The 18,895-nt window shown below is 43.6% G+C and overlaps 1 protein-coding gene across 1 annotated transcript in view; it reads left to right on the top strand.

Moving 5' to 3' along the window:
- Positions 1–8,775, top strand: part of KPNB1 (karyopherin subunit beta 1) — a 33,757-nt gene extending 24,982 nt beyond the window's left edge. Inside the window, exons 15-22 of the mRNA XM_050934814.1 lie at positions 331–475; positions 2,444–2,526; positions 3,189–3,296; positions 3,542–3,685; positions 3,795–3,900; positions 4,007–4,121; positions 4,868–5,029; positions 5,617–8,775. Of these exons, the coding sequence (XP_050790771.1) occupies positions 331–475; positions 2,444–2,526; positions 3,189–3,296; positions 3,542–3,685; positions 3,795–3,900; positions 4,007–4,121; positions 4,868–5,029; position 5,617 (864 nt within the window). The 3' untranslated portion in view covers positions 5,618–8,775. The remainder of the gene's footprint in view (positions 1–330; positions 476–2,443; positions 2,527–3,188; positions 3,297–3,541; positions 3,686–3,794; positions 3,901–4,006; positions 4,122–4,867; positions 5,030–5,616) is intronic.
- Positions 8,776–18,895: the final 10,120 nt, after the last annotated feature.

The following is an 18,895-nucleotide window of genomic DNA, read 5'->3' as shown; positions in this document are numbered from 1 at the left end:
CTTAAGTCTAGCCATACGTAATTCCAGTCATAAATTAAATGCCCAGAGAACAGCCTCTCTAGCAGGAAAGATAAACTCTGCTTGTTCTGTAGCTGGAAAATCAAGAATAGATAAAATGAGAACAGCATTCTGTCCTTGTACTGACAAAGCATTTTTTGCAGCAATGGTTTTCAGAGCAATAGTTGATCTTTTTTTAAAAGCATAGTATAGTTTTGATAAAACTGTAGTGTTCTGAGCTAGTGTGGAAAATTCAAAGGAAGAATTTAGCCTAATGTATATGGGAGTAGTGTATCACAATCTCTTCTTTTTTTCCCCTTCCCCCAAACCTAGAATGTTCTTCGGAAAGTGCAGCACCAGGATGCTTTGCAGATCTCTGATGTGGTTATGGCATCTCTGTTGAGAATGTTCCAGAGCACAGCTGGATCAGGGGGAGTGCAAGAGGATGCCCTCATGGCAGTCAGCACCCTGGTGGAAGGTCAGTAGTGGAGACTGGGAAAAAGTAATTTGCTTTATGCAGTGCGCAAACAGCTCTGTGTGAACAAATCAGACATGTGGTTGGCACTGTGTGTATCCCTGACAGCTGCTGCTGTTGATGAAGGCTTAACATATAACATCCTTTGCTAAATAGTTGAGTTTACGCAGATGCAAACTTAACTGCATAACGATTTCAGAATAACACCTCCAGATCTGTGAAGGTTTGAGGCTAGTCGGTCCAACAAATCAGATGACAGCTTGATTCTCATAGACTGTATTTCTTGTGTGTGTTGTTTTCTGTAGATAACCTGGGTAGTGTGTGTGCTGAATAGGCAGTATATAGGACTTTCTCTTTTATTTTTGTACAGCACTTAGCACAATGGGCTGCTGGTCTCTAGATGCTATTGCAATGAAAATTAATATTCTGATTTACATTTGCTGTTATCTATTACCGTTGATTTGTGTAGTTATGTCAGTGGTTGGTGTGTGTTTTGTTTGTAAAAACCACACATTGCAGAGACTGAAATTCTTTTTGGTTGCAAATTTTGATTCTTACTAACGTTTGGGTTGCAGCATACCAGACGGTTTTAGAGCTCCATTGTGATTCCTCTTTACAGTGCTGTTGCTATGGCACGATATTGAGATCTAGGAATGCATTGTGTTTTCAAACACTGTATGTTTGGATGTGAAAGTTGGGTGCTGTTAGAAATCCATATGTGATTTCATTGTTTGGAAAAACCTGTAATTTCCTTTAAACACCATGCTTGATTTGGAAATGGTTCTTGAGAGACAGGAGGCTGTAAAGGGACTTATTTGAATCTTCCTTCATGTTTCTGAGGCCATTAGTGTGACTAGCTCATTGAGGGGCTGCTCTCCTGGGGACTTGGCCTGTTTTTAGTGTAGAGGCATGTGTCTAATTGCTCTCAGAATACATGAGTCTGAAAATGCAGAGAAGTTAATTCTGGCTTCCTGGAGTAGCTGCTCTTAGAACAGGTTTGTGACTTTGCCGGGCAAAGTCACAGAGAATGATTTGTGACTACACTTGAAGTGATCAGTATTGCTTGGCTGGTCTGCAAGTGAGGAAGAGGAGTGCCTGATTGCTGGAGATTGGTTGTGACCCTGGCTAACAAGCTGATTTGTGAATAAACAGTATGATGCCCGTTTTGGGCAAAGCCATTCTCCTTGCCAGAGGTTAATAGTAACTTGTGGGTTAATTCGTGATAAGGGGCTGGGGGAAGGCAGATATGTAATATAAAAGGAAGCCTTTTCTTTCACCAGATAGTTAAGTGTTCTTTAAATACAAGCACCCCAAATATTAGTCTACATGGGCCCCTCAGTTCTTCCCTAGCCGAAATAGAAGCTCGACGACTGTTCCTAAAGGAAGATTTTACTGTTGTCTCATTTATGCTGTGCCCCACCCCCAATCAAATTTAATCCTACAAAATAGGACTTCTCAAACTGGTGTAGTGTGACCTGGTGCTGCCCCATGCATCCCCACACCACTGAACGCTGTGTGGAGAGCCCCACCCAGTATCAGCCATATTTTTTGCCATCATCCCACTTGCACAGTCCTTTGCAGCCACAAAAATACCCAGGTATGTGTAGTCTAGGTAATTAAAGGCAGAAAACCACTGCTCTAAAGGGTGCTGTGTATGTATTGGGGGAACCAAGGTCTTCTGAGGGAACCCTGCAGCCACCTCTGAGCACAGGAAGGATCTGTTCCTTATCTTCAGTGTACTGCATCTCCTACAATTCTCTTGAAGTCCATTTTTATTACAAAAGGATGTTTTCCACTGGTGCTCAATTCTTAGTGTAAAATCTAGTGGAGAATCAATTTGTCGTGCTTCTGTTGAATGTACATGCTCTTCCTGAGAGCTGCAAAGGACTGGGTTTCCTTGTTTTTAGACATCAGGCAAACATGTAGACTGTCCTGTGGGGATTAGACCTAATCAGAGTGTTTTCTGTGCAGTCTTGGGTGGAGAGTTTCTGAAGTATATGGACGCCTTCAAACCCTTCCTGGGCATTGGACTGAAGAACTATGCAGAGTACCAGGTAGGACCTGAATCTGGGAGTCCCACATTCAGAACTTTTTTGCATCTGTTGGTAGTTAGGGATTTACAGAGTTCTTCAGGATTGCATCCCCAGAGGCCCTTCGCCTTCTGGTGAGGAAGCCAGCATGTGAGCACTGTAGTAACTCAGTAATTACTGGCTGCACTTGTAAATGAATTTATAGACTCTCCTCTATTTAAAATTGTCCACTGCAGGCCGTCATCTGCTTGACACCTGAGGTTCTGCATTGACTGCATATTCAGTGGCATTGATCAGGAGAGAAGTTGCTACTAGGAATGAATTTCCAATAGACCATGCATGCCATGGTGTTTACTCTGGTGCTGATCCTTAGAACACCTGGCTGCTGAACTTTTTCAGCATCTTTCTAAAACAAGTATCTATCACTCATTGGCATCTGGAACTCTCGCCCCTGATCGGGTAAACTAATTCAGATCTCTTCTTTATGACTTAGTATTTCAACAGTTAACAAAGCTCTGACTTTTATGGGCAATTGCAGGCGAGGGTCACTGTTAAGTGATGATTTTAGTTCCTGCCTGTTGCAATGCCATAATTTAGTGTTTTAATAGGCTAGCGCAGTAAGCACAGGCAGTGTGGGGAATACCAACTTATACTGGGTTGGTGCATACTTACTGTTCTCTTCGTAGGTTTGTCTGGCTGCAGTAGGCCTAGTTGGAGACTTATGTAGAGCCCTGCAGTCCAACATCTTGCCTTTCTGCGACGAGGTTATGCAGCTGCTCTTGGAGAACTTGGGGGTAAGTGCTTACCTACTTTTAGCCAGTTAAGCAAACTAGCTATTTGTGGCAATAAAGGAAAGTGAGAGGCAGAGACTGTATTGGGAGAAGTTAGAGATGTTTGAAAAAGGTTATATCAGGAGACGTAAGCAATATATAGCTAGCCAACATGATTTTGAAGAGAACTTGAGTGTCCTCTGTGGAGGGAGGGGATTTAAGTTTCCAGTCATTCATCTTCATTTCCAATCTCTCTCTCTCTTTCTCAGAATGAGAATGTCCATAGGTCTGTGAAGCCTCAGATTCTCTCTGTGTTTGGCGATATTGCCCTGGCCATCGGAGGAGAGTTTAAAAAATATCTAGAGGTTGTATTGAATACTCTCCAGCAGGCCTCGCAAGCCCAGGTTGATAAGGTAAACCAGCAGGGCACTTGGCAGCTCCTTCTCATCCAGGGTGAAATACGTCTGTATTAGTTGCTTGCCAACGGCCGTTGTACAGGCATGTTCTTTGTTTCCCGTCTAGTCTGACTATGACATGGTGGACTACCTGAATGAGCTGAGAGAGGGCTGTCTGGAAGCTTACACTGGCATCATTCAGGGACTGAAGGGAGACCAAGAAAATGTGCATCGTGAGTATTTTGTCCTGCAGCACAGAGTCTTTAGGGAAGGGGGACCTTTTTTTAAAGGTATGCTGTAACTTAAGCCTGCTACATTAAACTAGTCATTTCCTTTCAGCGGATGTGATGCTGGTGCAGCCAAGAGTAGAATTTATTCTGTCTTTCATCGACCACATTGCTGGAGATGAGGATCACACAGATGGAGTAGTAGCTTGTGCTGCTGGGCTGATAGGGTAAGCGTTCCAGACTCCTTTGGCTAGAGGATAAGTGACCGCACACTCGCCAGGTAGATTATTGTTAGTACAGTAAACACAATATTATAAGAAGTGATTTTTTGAAGTTATCTGCTTGAATTGGAAATGGGTCTTGAGAGACCGGAGCCTGTAAAGGGACTTATTTGAATCTTCCTTCATGTATCTGAAATGCTAACCACAGAATCTTCAGTTTAGGATTTTTGTAACTCATTGTTGGGCACTAACCCAGGAACAGGCGTGAAATTGGAGGACTGTGCAGAGGGGTTGGTTCCTCATCACAAGCTGTGTACCAGCCCTGGTGGGTGGCCCATTTGCTCCCTGTCAATCATTGCCATGAAGAGGCAAATTGCATATGCCTTAAAAGGAGTAGGGGACAATGATCTTAAAGGAAGACTCCATACAATGAAATTTTCAGCTTGTGAATTGACAGTGAAGGGCCCAGTTCAGCTGTCATTGAAGTCAATGGGAGTCTTTTCTCTTGACTTCAAAGGGAACTGGATGGAACTTTCAGGGAGGACATCCTTGGACAGGAGGCATGGATATTTCCAGCTAATAGCCGTTTAGGAGGCTGTTTGGCTCTAATGTTGCTGACCATATGAACATTTAAAAAGGGACATTAGCTGGGAGTCAGTCTTCTCTTGTTGCTAGCAAAAGCTGATATAACTGGCATGTTTCTGGCTGTCAGCAAGCATTAAAGCCCATTCTGTCTCCTTTGTTTTCCACAGGGATTTGTGTACAGCATTTGGAAAGGATGTACTGAAATTAGTAGAAGCTAGACCCATGATACATGAACTTCTAACTGAAGGAAGAAGATCCAAGACAAACAAAACAAAAACCCTTGCTACCTGGGCAACTAAAGAACTGAGAAAACTGAAGAATCAAGCTTGGTAAGGGGCCTTCTCCCTTTCCTCATATTGCGAAATGACCACACAGGTTAAACTTCTCAGCTCAGGCCCATTGAAGGAGACACTTCACAGAAGCCTCATGCTATAAAAAGGCTTTTTCTTGTTTAGCTTTCCGTAAACTACCCATTTAAAGCTATAAAGGCCAGATGGCCACTGCTTGTTCCTAGAGAAAAGAACTGATGCTTGACCGTAAAACATCTAGAGTAAGGTCCTCTTCACGCTGGAATCAGAACTGTGCTGCCATAGCTGCTAATGAGTTCTAGTGGATTCCAGCATGCTTTCTCTGGGTCACATGGGCATGGATTTTTCTGTGGTTTAGTGGTTGGTTGTAGCTGGTAAAATTTGGACCCCCAGTATGAGTAAGGGCTTTTAAAAGGAACAGTAGAGTGGGGAACAGCTTTCCTGTGCACTGTGGGATATTGTGATTCCTGAATTGGAATTCACGGAATGATGGCCTCTTCTGGTTTTGTGAAGATGCGTTTTTCTCGGCCTCTTGTAAGTGGCCTCACGTTGGCTCCAAAGAGGGGCTTTTCTTTTTAATTTCTACAATTGTCCCTCTCTGATTGCAGATCTGTTACCATTGGGATGACACCCAAGACCCCCACTGGAAATCTCCACTCTTTTGAAAAAACCCGGAAGTGAGGAGTGTGCACGGATGCTGAATGTTTGGGAATGAGAGGATGAGTGAGTGAGGCTTGAAACACACCACATTGAAAATCCCGCCACAGCAACAACAGCAGCAGCGCTGTTAGTGAGCTGAGCACTGACTTGTGTAGAAAACCCGACATCGGCCGTCTTCAGGAAGAGGGAACGACTGGTTTCTGTCAAAAATAAACAGTCTCTTCTTCCGACAGAGACTAGAACTAGCTTTTCTGTCTTTTGGCCAGTGCGAAGTGGAATGACTAGTTTGGGGTAGAGGAAACTAGGTTCACCTGTGGTGCTCTTTGTTTAAGGTCTGGCTTTTGCTGCTGAAGAGAGATGGAGTCTGGGTCTCTGGCCCGCCTTCTGTAACCTTTGCCACACAATGCTGTCAGTGCATGGGATAAAAGGAAGGGTGAAGGATTTTCAGTCTAAGAGTGAGTGTGTGTGAATGAGGCGGTATCCACATTCTCAACTTCAAGTCATTGCAGTTTATCTTTTCCCAAAAAAGGGTTAGCAGTTGCATTTCATAAACTAACCGAAGTTCAGTCTACTGATGCAGCATAAGAGATGTAAAAAGAAAAGAGGAAAAAAAGGAAAGTCGCTCTTTAGGGCTTTTTATTTTAGGGAAACACTGACGAATGTTCAGAGCTCCCGTTCTGAGTGACGCTTTTCATGATCTTGTTTCATCAAAGCGCCTTTCCTTCCTTAATATTGTTCAACTGTGAATGTAGAAATGGGGGAGGGGGGGGGAACTCTTGCGTTAGAGGGATTAGAAACAAACTGTCAAACAAGATTTCAAACTTAAACAAAAAAGTCCCATAAATGTAAGTGCTCAGAATTGGCAATGAGAATGCAAAGGGAAAGATCTCTCCTGACTTGTACTGTAACAGCCCGAACACCCACTAAATTGTGCCAAAGAGTTTAAAAATAATAAAGTAAAACTTCAGGTAATATTTTGGATTGCAAAATGAGGATAAATTCAATGTTCAAACAAAATCTGATAAAATGCCATTTGGAAACTGCTTGGCCTTTTGTGCTCTTTTATTTGATCGAATTTAATGTGGTATTGGTCTCTTGCTGCACTTCAAAACAAAAAAGGAAAAAAAGAAATTTATATAAATATATATATACTGGCTTGAGCTTACACAAGACGGCACTTGTAAAAGGTTCTATTTTTCCACTGCAGTTGAAGATTAATAAAATGGTGTCAAACATTCCCCAGTACTTTCTTTTTGTATTCTTGGTCTTTCCAATTAAAAGGGGAACCCATTAACTTTTTTTTAAGTGCACTAAAAGTCTGATGGGCAACCTTGGGACAGATTGGCTGTTTGCCGCTCCCTTTAGCATACTGCCTTTTTTTATTCTCTAACATGAAAGATGTGAAGGATCAAAATCTCTTGTCTCTCTTTTTAAATCAGTTTTTTGTTCTTTGAGGCATAGTCCCTCAATTATTCTGGATTTTATCAGCAATAAGACATGAAAAGTAGAGAAGGTGTGGGGTTTGAAACAATTTTTAATTTATCTTTATTATGCAGTTATTGATATTACCAGCATTTCTGAATTTGCAGCTTAACTTGGGCATTTTTAAAGCTGTTTGCCTGTGGGAGGGAGAAGGGAAAACCTTCATCTATAATTTTGCAAGAAGCAGATAAAAATCTGTTTTATCCCCTTCCTTCTCTCCCCAACTGATCCTGGGATCCATGATAATGGAATCCACTTCTGTTGCCCATCCGCACTGCAGCATCCACAATAGCTCTTGTACAGGGTATCGGATATGTGCCTTTCAGTGCCGGGTTCAGAATGCAGTCAAAGTGCCGACCTTTGAACCAGTGTACAAAAAAAAATCCCAGGTGTTTAGAGGAGAGGACAGCTCTGTTTGTGAATTGAGAGAGTTGACCACCTCAAAAACATTGGTTAGGGAGAGGCCTGGGTCACATTTCTATTAATGCCTTTTCTTTTTGTTTTGTTTCTTGATGTAGGTTGGGGTTTCCTAAAAAAGCCATTCCTGAAGTTGGGGAGGGGGACGTGGAGGGGAGAAATCTGATCATTCCTCAGTGCTACCTGTTTCTGTCTTGTGTGGCTGTTCAGCTGTAGACAGCAGGAGAATAAAGTACACTGAGACAGTAGTAGAAACAAATCTTGTCTGTCATGTTTTTGTTCCAGGGAAAGCAGTTCTTGAAACTGTTCAAACTAATCCTTAACAACTTTCACACAAGCAACACCATCCCACAGTGTGGTAGTGAGGAAAAACTGGTCTGTCACCTCCAGTGTTGGTGCTAGGCCTGCAACTGTTATCCTTTAATCCTGTAACCACTGTGGTTTGGAGAGAGGGACAAGTATATAAATATTAAAAAAAAAAAAAAAAAAAAAAAAAAATCTTAAAAGCCAGTTTCACTGCCTGGCAGACTTAATTAATGGGATAAATCCTTGATTTTTTTAAATGTGCGATTTCAGCACCCGGATCAAAATGTGCTTGTTTCAGCAAAGCATTTTGGTAGCATTTTATTAGCTCCCAGCCTGGGCTTTGCACCAGCTTTGCCCTTCCACATGAGGTAAAGGTTAATGTGTGATTGGGGAAGGGATACAGAGGAGAGGAAATATTGCTGTGCTGGAAGTGGCTTAAGAAGCCTTTGGTCTCAAGTAGCAATTCAGTTCATATTGTGCTGTAGCATTTCTGTATGTTTCTTACGCTTTTCTTTTCCTGGTCAAATGTCTTGTCAAAGGCAGCTAATGGCACTGCCCTTGCAGTTGAATGGAGGGGAAAAAGTTAATGTAATCTTTCCAAGTGCCCACTTAATGCGGTCCTAGTATTTTACCTTTCAGAACCAAGCAACTTTAACTGTCTCAATTCTGTCAAATTATTGTCAGCCAGACCTAATGAGGTTGGTGCTTATTTGGCTTCTGAGAATACTTTTTTATATATCTTTAATCTGTATTGACACTTACATATTGTTACTGTGTCACCTCTGAATTGGCAGTTGCGACCTGTTGACGATGATGGATTGGAAAGGGTCCCTCTTACTAACAAATTGGTACCACTGATTTTATTTACCTTCTAAATAAAAGCTGCTTTATTTTGGTTTTCATTATTTTTGCTGCTTCATTTTATATAGCTACTGCATCTCTTGCCAGAAACCCTCCTCCTCTACTTTGCTCAGTGAGACTGTGTGGGTGTACGCTCTGATTGCATGAATGACACTCTCTCGTCTAGTTTCCTGTTTGGGGGAGCTGGAGCTGACAGTGATGTCTCATCCACCCATATGTGCTATTCTAACGTGCATCATCACGGAGCAGGAATAGCAGCGCTGTGCAAAACTTTTCATGGAAGAAATCTGGCCTCTTCGATCAGGGTTGGCTGTCTGTTTTGGTTCTTTGATCTTCAGTGCTGCCTCTGTTCTGTATGTGCATTTGCTGTGTAGCCTCCTAAGTGGTGGTGAGTTAGGGAGAACAGTTTTACTTGCCTCATGCCTTCCCCTCCCTACCCCATGATACATCACTTGAGCAGTGGGGTAGAGCCACAAAGCACAGGTGAGAGGCTTATCAACCTGTTTGTAAAGGAGGATTGAGCTGGCTGGGATCCCACTTGTTTTTAATTGGCAGTAACACCTACTGCTCACCTTGACAAAGCTAGTCTCTGCACATATGTATGATCTTGTATTTTGCCAAAGCCGCCACCATAATACGGCTCTCTGTCACTGAAAATCTCGTTTTCCCCTTTAGGCTGTGGCCGTTTCTAACAGGGCAGGGCAAGCCTACGACATCTTAGGCAAGTATTAGTGGCTAGCTGTAGCAAAGGAAGTGCAGGGAGGTAGAACGTAATTTCGTCAACAGGGTCTTGCCATTACCCTCTTAGGTGAAATCCACAGACATTTTTTAATGACTGAGTGGGCAGGACTTTGGGTCAAGAGATGAAACAAAACAAGTGACTCCCAAGATTGTGGCCTTATGCTGTGTGGAATAGCTCCCTGTTTCCAGCTGCTATATAGCATTAAAAGACGTGAAAATACGTCTTTTTCATGTAGGCATTTGCAGCTCAGCTGTTAGGTGATATGTGAATGGGAGGGAAGGTGTCAATACTAAAACTTGAGTACTGTGTCCTAGCCGAACCTACTTAGCAACTTCCTGATGTGCTCACATATATCATACCTAGCTTCCCTACCACCTCATGAGAGATTGGAGGCTTTGTCCGTGGAGGGGGAAGAGATGGAGCCCATGCAGTTCCTACAATCCGTACTGTGAAATCTCACCTAGCTAATCAAAATTATAGTACCTTCCTGCTCATACAAGCGAGGGTGCTAGAGCTTTCTCTTACCACTGCTGCTGATGTTAAGTTAGTACGAATCCGAGCCAGGATGAGCACCATTCTGAAAGGAGCACTGCTGCTGATTAGGTAAGCCCTCCAGGGAGGAGATGATTCATGGCGTATGTCTCACTTTCCCTGGATCATGGTGCAGCTGGTTCCCCACTGCCATGACTCTCTCCCTACCCCTTCCTGGAGTTGTTGCTACCTCTGCCGGGAGATGAAGATGTAACAGTAGAAATATGTGAGGATTCAACTCCCAAGCTACATTCTGCCAGTATTACCTCTCAAGAGCCATCCTGCAGTTCAGCAAGTTAAAACTGTGAGCCAAAGAGCCTCCTTCAGCCTCAGGGCCCTGTGTAGCTGATGGGTTCAAGGGCATTAACATCACCTTTCTGCAACTGCACACTCTGCCCCATTAGAACACAACCTTGCCTATGATGGTGTTAATAGTAGCCTCTGGTTAGGACCCTTCCTGCTCCCTTAATCCAACTGCTGAGTTACGACTGCCTTACTGAGAACATGCACTTTCTAAACATAAAACAGGAGGGGGGCATTGGTGTGCTGCACAAGAGTGAGGACTGGAGACCATCTGCCACCCTGTGATCTTAAAGCCCTTTCCATTCACTCAGCGTCACAAAGTCCTTGTGCCTGATGTGAAATGAACAATGCTACGTAAGAACGGTTACACTGGGTCAGACCAATGGTCCATCTGGCCCAGTAGCCTGTCTTGCGGCAGTGGCCAATGCCAGGTGCTTCAGAGGAAATGAACCAAACATCAAGTGATTCTCTGCCCATTCCCAGCTTCTGGCAAACGGAGTCTAGAGACTGCATCCCTGCCCACTACTATATATACCCTGTTGAAATGGCAGGGGCAAACCAGCTAGGCAGAATGGCATTTCCCTAGCTGGAGTTCAAGCAAGACTGTAGCATTAACACATTTCTCTTCTCAAAGGTTCCTGGAGCCTTACGTTACTATCTGGTCAGGGCCTCTTATTTCAACAGCTTGTTTGAAAGAGAGCTCCCCCTAACAGCCTGGTGTTCTCTTGTAGGCAGGTGGGGAAGGAAGTGGGGTTCTGTAACAACGCGGACAGCAGAGCACCCTCTACTCTTAGGTGTCAGCATAAAACAAGGCACGAGAGAGACCCTTGTAAACTTCTCAGATGTTTTTCACTATCCAGTCTTATGAACCTGATAGGCAGGCTCTACCCGTGCCTAGAGCTACGAATATATGCCCACTGTTGATTTGCATATCCATACCCGCCCATGTCCTCCTACCCTGGAGAGCAATCCCACAGCAGTCCCTGGGGCTTCTTGCATAAAGGCGAGCAAGATTTAAGCTCCTCTCCATTGACATTGCTAGCTCATAGACAGTGCTCTGCTTACCCAAATAAGGGGTTAAAAGCACCAGAAAAGAGGTCCCTAGATTCAAAAGGTGGGCTCTGAAAAAAAGGCCTGTATTATGCCACAACCTCGTTAAATCATTTGAGTTTCCCCCTAACCAGTTACACTAATGCCATTCTGCAGCTACAGTTGTTAAAGCCCCTGATACTTTACATTGCTCCACTTGCCGGCCCGAAGCAGCTCCCAAAATCCAGAGCATCTTTTGGTGTTGGTGACTTTGTCTAGACCAAAACTGTGAATGTCAAGTGGTGATGTTGCAGAACCTGCAGTGCCTATAAACTGGATGCTGAATGGAACAAGGGTGAATCATCTCTGAACATCAAATAAAAATTGTCAGTACTTAAGAGGGGTTATAAATAACAGAGCTGAGCATGGGATTTGATTGTCCTTTAAGACCCAATTGCTTGTACTTGCACCATTAGTTTTGTCCTGAATGTGGGACGGAAAAAGAAACATAGGGTCTCCTCAGCTGATGGACCCTGTTGAAGTTAATTCATAGATCCCAAGACCAAAAGGAACCATTGTAATCATCTAGTCTCACTCCTTGTATAACACAGACCAGAGAACTTCCCACAAAATAATTCCCAGAACAGATCTCTTAGAAAAACATCTAATCTTGATTTTAAAATTGCTGGGGATGGAGAATCCACTGTGACCCTTGGTAAATTGTTCCAGTGGTTAATTACTCTCACTGCTACAAATGTATGTCGTCTTTCCTATCTGAATTTATCTAGCTTCAGCTTCCCGCCATTGGATTGTATTAGACCTTTCTCTGCTAGACAGAAGAGTCCCTATGTGGGTTCTTATAGGCTGTAATCAAATCACCCCTTAATCCTCTCTTTTTGAAGATACATAGATTAAGCTTCTTGAGTCTATTACTATAAGGTAAATTTTCTAGCCCTGTAATTGTTACTGTAGCTTTTCTCTGAACCCTCTCCCAATTTATCCACATCCTTCTTGCACTGTAGACACCAGAACTGGACACAGTATTCCAGCAGCAGTTGCACCAGTGCTAAATGCAGAGGTGAAATAACCTCTCGAATGGACTTGAGATTCCCCTATTTATGCATCCAAGGATCTCATTAGCCCTTTTGGCCACAGCGTCTCACTGGGAGCTCACGTTCAGCTGATTATCCACCCGCAAATCTTCATCCTGTAAGTACAACCTCTGTTCTTTGTTCCTAGATGCATATATTTACCCATATTAAAATGCTTATTGTTCGCTTGTTACCCAGTTTACCAAGTGATCCAGATCACTATTAGTGACCATCCTCTTCATTATTGACCACTCCCCCAATTTTTGTGTCATCTGCAAACTTTATCAGTGATAATTTCATGTTTTCTTCTAGATTATCAATCAAAATGTTAAATAGTGTAGGGCCAAGAACAGATCCCTGTGGTGGACACTTGCTCAATGATAACTCCATTTACAATTACATTTGGAGATCTATCAGTTAGCCAGTTTTTAATCAATTAAATATGTGCCAGGTTAATTTTATACCTTTCTAGTTTTTTTAATCAAAATACCTTTCAGAACCAAGTCAAATGTCTTATCACAGAATATTGGGGTTGGAAGGGACCTCAGGAGGTCATCTAGTCCAACCCCCAGACAGATTTTTGCCCCAGATTCCTAAATGGCCCCTCAAAGATTGAACTCTCAACCCTGGGTTTAGCAAGCCAATGCTCAAACCACTAAACTATCCCTGCCCTCCACCCAAAGAATATTACATCAGCCTGGTTACTTTTATCAAACAAACTTGTAACCTCGTTGAAAAAAAATTAAAATAGCTGGACAGGATCTATTTCCCATAAACCTGTGTTGATTATATTATTCTTGATTAATTATATTACCATCTTTTATTTTTTATTGAGTCCTGTATCATCTGCTCCATTGACTTGCTTGAGATCGATGTCAGACCAACAGGCTTACAATTACCCGGGTCATCCCATTTACCCTTTTTAAATATTGCCACAATAAGAACATAAGAACGGCCGTACCGGGTCAGACCAAAGGTCCATCTAGCCCAGTATCTGTCTACCAACAGTGGCCAATGCCAGGTGCCCCGGAGGGAGTGAACAGGCAATGATCGAGTGATCTCTCTCCTGCCATCCAGCTCCATGCTCTGGCAAACAGAAGCTAGGGACACCATTCCTCACCCAGCCTGGCTACTAGCCATTTCTGGACTTAACCACCATGAATGTATCCAGTTCTCTTTTAAACACTGTTATAGTCCCTGCCTTCACAACCTCCTCAGGTAAGGAGTTCCACAAGTTGACTGTGCGCTGCGTGAAGAGCAACTTCTTTTTATTTGTTTTAAACCTGCTGCCTATTAAATGTGAGCTGCCGTCCAGTTTTCTGCAGCCTACGCGGTGTTTCAATGCTGAATTGCATCAGCTGAGAATCTGGATTTAGGTGCTTGACTTCCCTTGAATTTCAAGGGAGTTTGGCTTGCGACGTTCCCTGTCGTGCTTTTGAAAACCCCCAGCCTTTAATTTCTAATTTCAAAGGAATTGACGTTAGCCGCAGCACAGAAATGTGGCTGCAGATGAGGTTGATTCTTTAAAGCATTGCAGCCTTGACAAAGAGGAGATAGAACATAAGTCTGGTCGACAACAGCTATGTGAAATTGACATGAGAATTTACCAGCCCAGGCATAAAATCTTCCCACACAGCCTTACTGCAGCAGTGGTACCAGACAGTGATGAAGAAGGTGCTTGAATATCACCGTTTAAAAGCCAAGCCTATAGGGCAGGGGTAGGCAACCTATGGCATGTGTGCCGAAGGTGGCACACAAGTTGATTTTCAGTGGCACACTCACTACCTGAGTCCTGGCCACCAGGCCCGGGGGCTCTGCATTTTAATTTAATTTTAAATGAAGCTTCTTTAACATTTTAAAAACCTTATTTACTTTACATACAACAATAGTTTAGTTATATATTATAGACTTATAGAAAGAGACCTTCTAAAAACATTAAAATGTATGACTGGCTCACGAAACCTTAAATCCGAGTGAATAAATGAAGACTCGGCACAGCACTTCTGAAAGGTTGCCAACCCCTGCTATAGGGGGAGAGTGAAGAAAATGAATATTTTATTATGCCTTCATTTTTTTGCTCTTGATGTGTGTGTGTGTGTGTGTGTGTTGTTGTTTTTTAAGTTGCCTTGGTAAAAGGACAAGTAGGTTATTTTTGCAAGATGGAACTGGAGAGTCCAATTCTGCAAACCTTCTGGCATGCGAGTAACTTAGGTGAGTAGTTCCACTGAAGTTAAGGGCTGCAGAGCTCCCCAGTTCCTGCTGGCTATTATTAAAGCAATATATTGAATAATACCGAAGGAGAAAACGGACCTGTTTGCGAAATGAAATTCGCGAAAGAAACAGAGGAAAAATTGATCTTCGGGCTCAGATGGCATTCCTATTATGTCTGGAACCTCCTTTGAAGCCTGAGAGATTGCAGGGTGGAATGAATGTAAGACTTTCTTGGGTGGCAGCATTGTCTAGTGGGTAGGACACTGGGCTGGCAGCCAAGAGATCTAGATTCTATTCCTGCCCCTCACCTGCTGTGTGATTTTGGGCAAGTCACTTACTTACCCTCTCAGTGCTGTTTCCTCTCCCATCCTCGGTCTTGTCTGCTTAGATGGTAAATTCTTTGTGGCAGGGACTGTCTCTTATTATTTGTTTGTACAGATTCTAGCACAACCCTGAGCTTCCATGGGAACTCCAGGCACAATGGTAATTCAGATCAGAAGTAATGATTCGGCCTCTTAGGTGCATGGGCTTTAAGCAGTGTCAGACAACAAGCTGCTGATTTGTGGTTTGCCTTCAGACTATTGTGCTGTGAGTAAAACAAAAGCCCACCTTTTGGGCCTGCTCCATTGGGAAATTAGTGAAAACACGCACATCGTGTAGTTACTCTCGTGCAAATCCCTAATGTAGACATGCAGCAGCAATGCAAAGTGGCACCTGCAACAGCTGCAGCTTAATCTGGTGTCCTGCCCAAGGGAACCCCTTCCTGACACACCCATGCAGCTTGCCTACGTTACATTTGCACCGTGCAAATTTCCTTACCATAGATAGAGCCTGACAGGTAGGACAGTGGATCCCCCCAGCACCAGCTGCGCACCCATCATGCTTAAGCTACTGAGCTCTCATTGCTCTCCCCAGAGCCACTGAAAAATCATAACCATGGGCCAGCACTGCTGTGTTAATGGTAAACGAATGCACAGTTTAAATAAAAAAAGGTGGTGGTATTACGGTGTGCTCGGAGCTGTACATATACAGGCTGAAACGGTCCCTGCCCTGAAGAGCTATAGTCTAAATAAACAAGACAAAGGGGCGGAAGAAGAAGTGGAGGCCCAGCAAGAGGAAGTGACTAAATTTGTGGCTTTTCACACCTTCTATGGAGCCTCCAAAAATACTATTTTATTTTTGTTTTTAAACTTAAAACTCTTCCTCTGGGCTTGTGAAAGAGCCAGGTTAGGGTGACCAGATGTCCCGATTTTATAGGGACAGTCCCGATTTTTGGGTCTTTTTCTTATATAGGCTCCTATTACCTCCCTACTCCCTGTCCTGATTTTTCACATTTGCTGTCTGGTCACCCTAACCCAGGTCATGGTGAAAATGTGCCCCAGCTACTACCGGACTGTAATCTGTTGGGGATAAATCTTTTATTCTGGGCACTCTAGCCATAATGGTTAACACCATCCTGTTGTGAGTGCTGTAGCGAGAATAAACACGCCCTGTTGTGGGTACTGCCTGACCTGGCCTATGGATAGTGGGTTGTTTCTGGTTTGAAAGGCTATTTCATAGCCTAGAAAAACAATTCTACACCCTGCACCAGTGCATGGCTTGCTGTAGATCCAAACTCACCCACTTCACGGGGCTTGATTTCATTCACAAAAGGACCGTAAGTTGAGTTAAGAAGCTTGGTCTTGAGGTTAAGCCACTGGCTTGGGACTCAGGAGGTCTTGGTTAATTAAATTCTTGGCTCTGACATAGGTTTCCTGTGTACTTTTAGTCAAGTCACTCAACCTCTCTCTGGGCCTTTGTTCTCCATGTGCAAAAGGGACCATTTCCCCCCTTTCCCCCCTTTGACTGATTTACTCCCTGGCTTTATAGACCATGGAGGACCTAGGGAGCTCTCACAACTTCCCCCTCCTCTTTCTGTCAAGGGCATATTTTCTCCACTGATGGTAATTCACATTAAGAGCTCTTAGATCTTGTTCAGTACATAAGAACGGCCACACTGGGTCACATCAAAGGTCCATCCAGTCCAGTATCCTGTCTTCCAACAGTGGCCAATGCCAGGTGCCCCAGAGGGAATGAACAGAACAGGGTATCATCGAGTGATCCATCCCCTGTTGCCCATTTCCAGCTTTTGACAAACAGAATAAAAAAAAATTGATTAAAGCTAATGTTAAAAAAATGATATAATACATAGATTGGGAAAAGAGTGTCTGTACATCTGGATATAGTTAGATTATCCACCAATACAAAGTTTGTTTTTAAAGTCATATGATACATAGAGTACATAATCAGCAATAACTCAAATATAGGTGAATAGATTTAACAATACAGTTTAGATATTAGAGTCTGAATACTCAGGTACATCACTCATGAAAAGTTAGACAGAAATTTGGTTGTGGAAAGCAAAATATATCAATGAATGGAGGTTGTCCCTCAGTGACTGAGAATTAGGTTGGTTTTCCATTTAGAAAATACAATCCATGAGGAAAGTATTTGTTACTTTCCTGACTGTGCTTTTGATTGGCCTCCAGCTCATCCCTCCTGGTATTGCCGATGTCCAGTGATGTGTTCTATGTAGATGTCCCTTGACCACCTGATGGTGTCCGACACCGTGAGTTGCCCCATTACTATCACTTCTTCTCCTTGGTCAGACACCACAAAGATGTCCTGCCAAGAGATTCTTAGCTGGCTTGTCTCCCAACATCCCAACTATGTGCCCTACCAAATGAAGACATTGGGATTTCACTACATTTACTGTTCTTGGTTTTCTGTAGATTTCCTGCAGTTCCTTATGGTCTCCCGCTCTCGCCTTAGATTATAAATTCGTCAAGACCGAGCGTGTCTCTCTCCTAGGTGGTTGTGCAGCTCCAAGCTCTGTTGAAGTAATTCAGCTACCAAGCTAGCATAAAAAATATGAGAGAGAGAGAAACGCAAACGTGAGAGATGCTTGAAAATCGGTGCAGAGCAGGTGAGGCAGAGGAAAGTAGGGGAAACTGATAGGAGTTGTGGAGGAGAAGGGTTTTGCACAAACAGTGGAGAAACTAAGAAGAAGTGAAGGGGAGGTCAGATCTAAGCAGGCAGAGGGAAGAGGGTCAGAATATTGTCCATAAAGGGATTTAAGAACAAAGACAGCAGTTTTGAGCTGTATTCTGTAATGGCTGGGGAGCCAGAGGAGCTTTTTGATAGGGAGATAGGTGGTAGTTTTCTTACATCGATAGAGAGAAGGGTAAAATCCTGATTCCGTTGAAGTCTATGGGTGTTTTGCCATTGACATCAGTGGAGCCAGGATTTCACCCAAGGTGACTTTTTTTAACATGGCTCCATGACAGTAATGCTCTAAGGGCTCGTGCACGTGGAAATTGATCGGCACAGCTATTGCAGAGTAGCTACCCACTCTGGTGCTCACAAAGTGGAGTCATTATTCCAAATAAACTCTCTTTGATTCTGGAATACAGGGACCACATGGGGGAGTTTTACCTCCAGCCCTTTGTGGATTTATACAAGAAGCCAGCATATTAGTACAATCGGAGGGAGTAACACTACAAAGGAAGATACCCTGGCTCCTTCCTCAGGCGGACGATTACCCGGTCGCAATGGCACAGCTCCGTCGACAACAGAGATGTTCCTCCTGCTTCTCCCTGCTGGACTATCGGGGTTGGGGTTCTCTGGGGTTTAGTTGTAGAAATGCGAGACAATTCCTTTGCGTGGAATATCGGGGTGAGATCAAGCTAACCCCTTATGCACGTGAGTGAGCTCCCCCAAGAGAGTCTCCTTGAGTCCAGGAGGAGGACGGCTTTGCAAGAGCAGGATCTGGGTGCGTGCGTAATTCAAAGTGAGCAGTAAGGCTTGGATACCTACAGTGCTAGCACGGTCAATGACTGGGGATCCTAGACAGTCCCTGCAATACAAATAATATGCAGGATGCAGCTTTGAGGCAGAAAGCTGAGGACAAAGGCCCAGAATGGGAAAGGTAATTAAGCACCAAACTCCCATTGATTTCAGGCGTGGAATCCAGGTGGACGACAGTATGGTAAATACGAGTTCTTTTTTGTTACATCCCCCCTGGATTAGAGCTGGCGAGAGACTGGTGAAAGCCCCCATTGCCCATCTGCTCTGTTATCCAGCACCATGTGAGCATCTTTTCCTAAGGAGCGTTGTTGCCTTTGCAGATCTTGATTGTAGCTGGGATTTTCAAGGCGCCTGAGGGAGTTGGGGACCCCACCCCCTATTAAAAGTCAATGGAAATGGTGGAACAAT

This window comes from Gopherus flavomarginatus, chromosome 25 (genome assembly GCF_025201925.1).
Source record: "Gopherus flavomarginatus isolate rGopFla2 chromosome 25, rGopFla2.mat.asm, whole genome shotgun sequence".
Lineage (NCBI taxonomy): Eukaryota > Metazoa > Chordata > Testudines > Testudinidae > Gopherus > Gopherus flavomarginatus.
The sequence above is the reverse complement of the archived record's forward strand: the minus strand, read 5'-3'. Positions and strand labels throughout refer to the sequence as shown.